The sequence below is a fragment of the Oratosquilla oratoria genome, chromosome 12 (genome assembly GCF_046742065.1).
Source record: "Oratosquilla oratoria isolate Oo_2021 chromosome 12, ASM4674206v1, whole genome shotgun sequence".
Lineage (NCBI taxonomy): Eukaryota > Metazoa > Arthropoda > Malacostraca > Stomatopoda > Squillidae > Oratosquilla > Oratosquilla oratoria.
Window position 1 is genome coordinate 36,166,483 of NC_134788.1, and position 2,500 is coordinate 36,168,982.

The 2,500-nt window shown below is 54.9% G+C and overlaps 1 protein-coding gene across 1 annotated transcript in view; it reads left to right on the forward strand.

The window, feature by feature from the left end:
• Nucleotides 1-992: 992 nt before the first annotated feature.
• The window catches only part of LOC143030333 (uncharacterized), a gene marked incomplete at its 5' end in the record, with an annotated part of 24,951 nt that continues 23,443 nt past the window's right edge, over nt 993-2,500 (forward strand). The window contains 3 exons of the mRNA XM_076193486.1: nt 993-1,043; nt 1,367-1,435; nt 2,282-2,449. Coding sequence (XP_076049601.1) covers nt 993-1,043; nt 1,367-1,435; nt 2,282-2,449 — 288 coding nt within the window. The remainder of the gene's footprint in view (nt 1,044-1,366; nt 1,436-2,281; nt 2,450-2,500) is intronic.

Here is a 2,500-nt window from a genome sequence, read left to right on the forward strand (position 1 = left end):
TTTTTGACGAACCGCTTTGCCAGACCTGGTTTGACCGTGTGAATGCATTTTCGACACGCGTTTGACGAAACCGCTTGCCATGACCTGGATTTGAACCGTGGTGAATGCATTTTCGACCGCGTTTGACGATCCGCTTGCCAGACCTGGTTTGACCGAGTGAAATGCAGTTTTCGACCGCGTTTGACGAACCGCTTGCCAGAACCTGGTTTGACCGTGTGAATGCATTTTTGAAACGAGTATGAGACGAACCGCTTGTCCAGACCAGGTTTGACCGTGTGAATGCATTTTCTGACCGCGTTTGACGAACCGCTTGCCAGACCTGTTTTGACCGTGTGAATGCATTTTCGACCGCGTTTGACGAACCGCTTGCCCAACCCTGGTTTGATACCGTGTGAATGCATTTTCGACCGCGTTTGACGAACCACTTGCCCGAACCTGGTTTGACCGTGTTAAATGCATTTTTCGACCGCGTGTGGAGAACGAACCGCTTGCCAGACCTCCTTTGACCGTGTGAATCCACTTTTTCGACCTCATTTGACCTCCTCCTCCACTTTGACCGTGTTTCGCTCCCAACTTGCCTCCTCCCCTCTGAATTCCTCCTCCTTTGCCTCCTCCTCCTCCTTGACCCTCCTCCTACTCTTCTTGTGAATGCCTCTTCCTCCTCCTTGACCTCCTCCTCGTTTGACCGTTGAATGCCTCCTGACCTCTTCCTCCTCCTCCTCCGTTCTTCGACCGCTTGCCTCCTCCTCCTCGTTCTTCCTCCTCCTTCACTCCTCCTCCCTCTTCATCCTCCTCCTCCTCCTCCTCTTCCATCCTCCTCCAATCCATTTTCGACCTCCTCCTCTTACTTCCTCCTCCTTCTCCGTTGAATCCATTTTCGACCGCTCCTCCTCTTCTTGACCCTCTGAATCCATCTTCCTCCTCCTTTGACGAACGCTCCACTCCATTTTTCCTCCTCCACTTCCTCCTCCCCCTCTTATTCCTCTTCCTCCTCCTCCTCCTCTTCTTCCTCCTTCTCCTCTACTTCTTCCTCCTCCTCCTCCACCTCCTCTTCTTCCTTCTCCTCCTCCTCTTCTTCCTCCTCCTCCTCCTCCTATTCTTACTCCTCCTCCTCCTCCTCCTCTTCTTCCTCCTCCTCCTCCTCCTCCTCATCTTCCTCCTCCTCCTCTTCTTCTTCTTCCTCCTCCTCCTATTCTACCTTCTCCTGCTCCTCGTCTTCTTTCTCCTCCTCCACCTCTTCTTCCTCCTCCTCCTCCTCCTCCTCTTCTTCTTACTCCTCCTTGTACTCCTCCTCTTCTTCCTCCTCCTTCTCCTCCTCCTCCTTCTCCTCTTCTTCCTCCTCCTCCTCCCCTTCTCTTCTTCCTCCTCCTCCTCCTCTTCTTCCTCCTCCTCCTCCTCCTCTTCCTCCTCCTATTCTTCCTCCTTCTCCTCCTCCTCTTCTTCCTCCTCCTCCTCTTCTTCTTCTTCCTCCTCCTCCTCCTCCTCCTCCTCTTCGTCCTCCTCCTCCTCCTTTTCTTCATCCACCTCCTCTTTTTCCTCTTCTTCCTCCTCCTCCTCCTCTTCTTCCTCCTCCTCTTACTCCTCCTCTTCTTCCTCCTCCTTCTCCTCCACATCCTCCTCCTCCTCCTCTTCCTCCTCCTCCTCCTCCTCCTCTTCTTCTTCCTCCTCCCCCTCCTCTTCTTCCCCCTCCTCCTCCTCCTCTTCTTCCTCCTCTTCCTCCTCCTCCTCATCGTACTCTTTTTCCTCCTCCTCCTCCTCCTCCTCTTCTTCCTTCTACTCCTCCTCCTCCTCTTTTTCTTCCTCCTCCTCCTCTTCTTCCTTCTCGTCCTCCTCCTCCTCTTTTTCCTCTTCCGCCTCCCCCCTCCTCCTCTTCTTCCTCCTCCTCCACCTTCTCTTTTTCCTCCTCCTCCTCCTCTTCCTCCTCCCCTCTTCTTCTCGTCCTCCTCCTCCTCCTCCTCCTCCTCCTCCTCTTCCTCCTCCTCCTCTTCTTCCTCCGCCTTCTCCTCCATCTTCTTCCTCCCCACCTCCTCCTCTTCTTTCCTCCTACTTCCTCCTCTCTCCTCTTCTCTTCCTCCCCCACCTCCTCCCTTCTTCTTCCTCTTCCATCCTCCCTCTTCCTCCTCATCTTCCTCCTCTCCTCCTCTCCTCCTCCTCCTCCTCCTTCCCTCTTCTTCCTCTCCCATCCTCTCCTTCCTCCTCCTCCTCCTCCTCTTCTTCCTCCTCCTCCTCATCTTCCTCCTCCTCCTCCTCCTCCTCTTCTTCCTCCTCCTCCTCCTCCTCCTCTTCTTCCTCCTCCTCCTCCTCTTCTTCCTCCTCCACCTCCTCCTCCTCCTCCTCTTCTTCCTCCTCCTCCTCCTCTTCCTCCTCCTCCTCCTCCTCCTCCTCCTCCTCCTCTTCTTCCTCCTCCTCCTCCTCCTCCTCCTCTTCCTCCTCCTCCTCCTCTTCTTCCTCCTCCTCCTCCTCTTCTTCCTCCTCCTCTTCCTCCTCCTCCTCCTCCTCT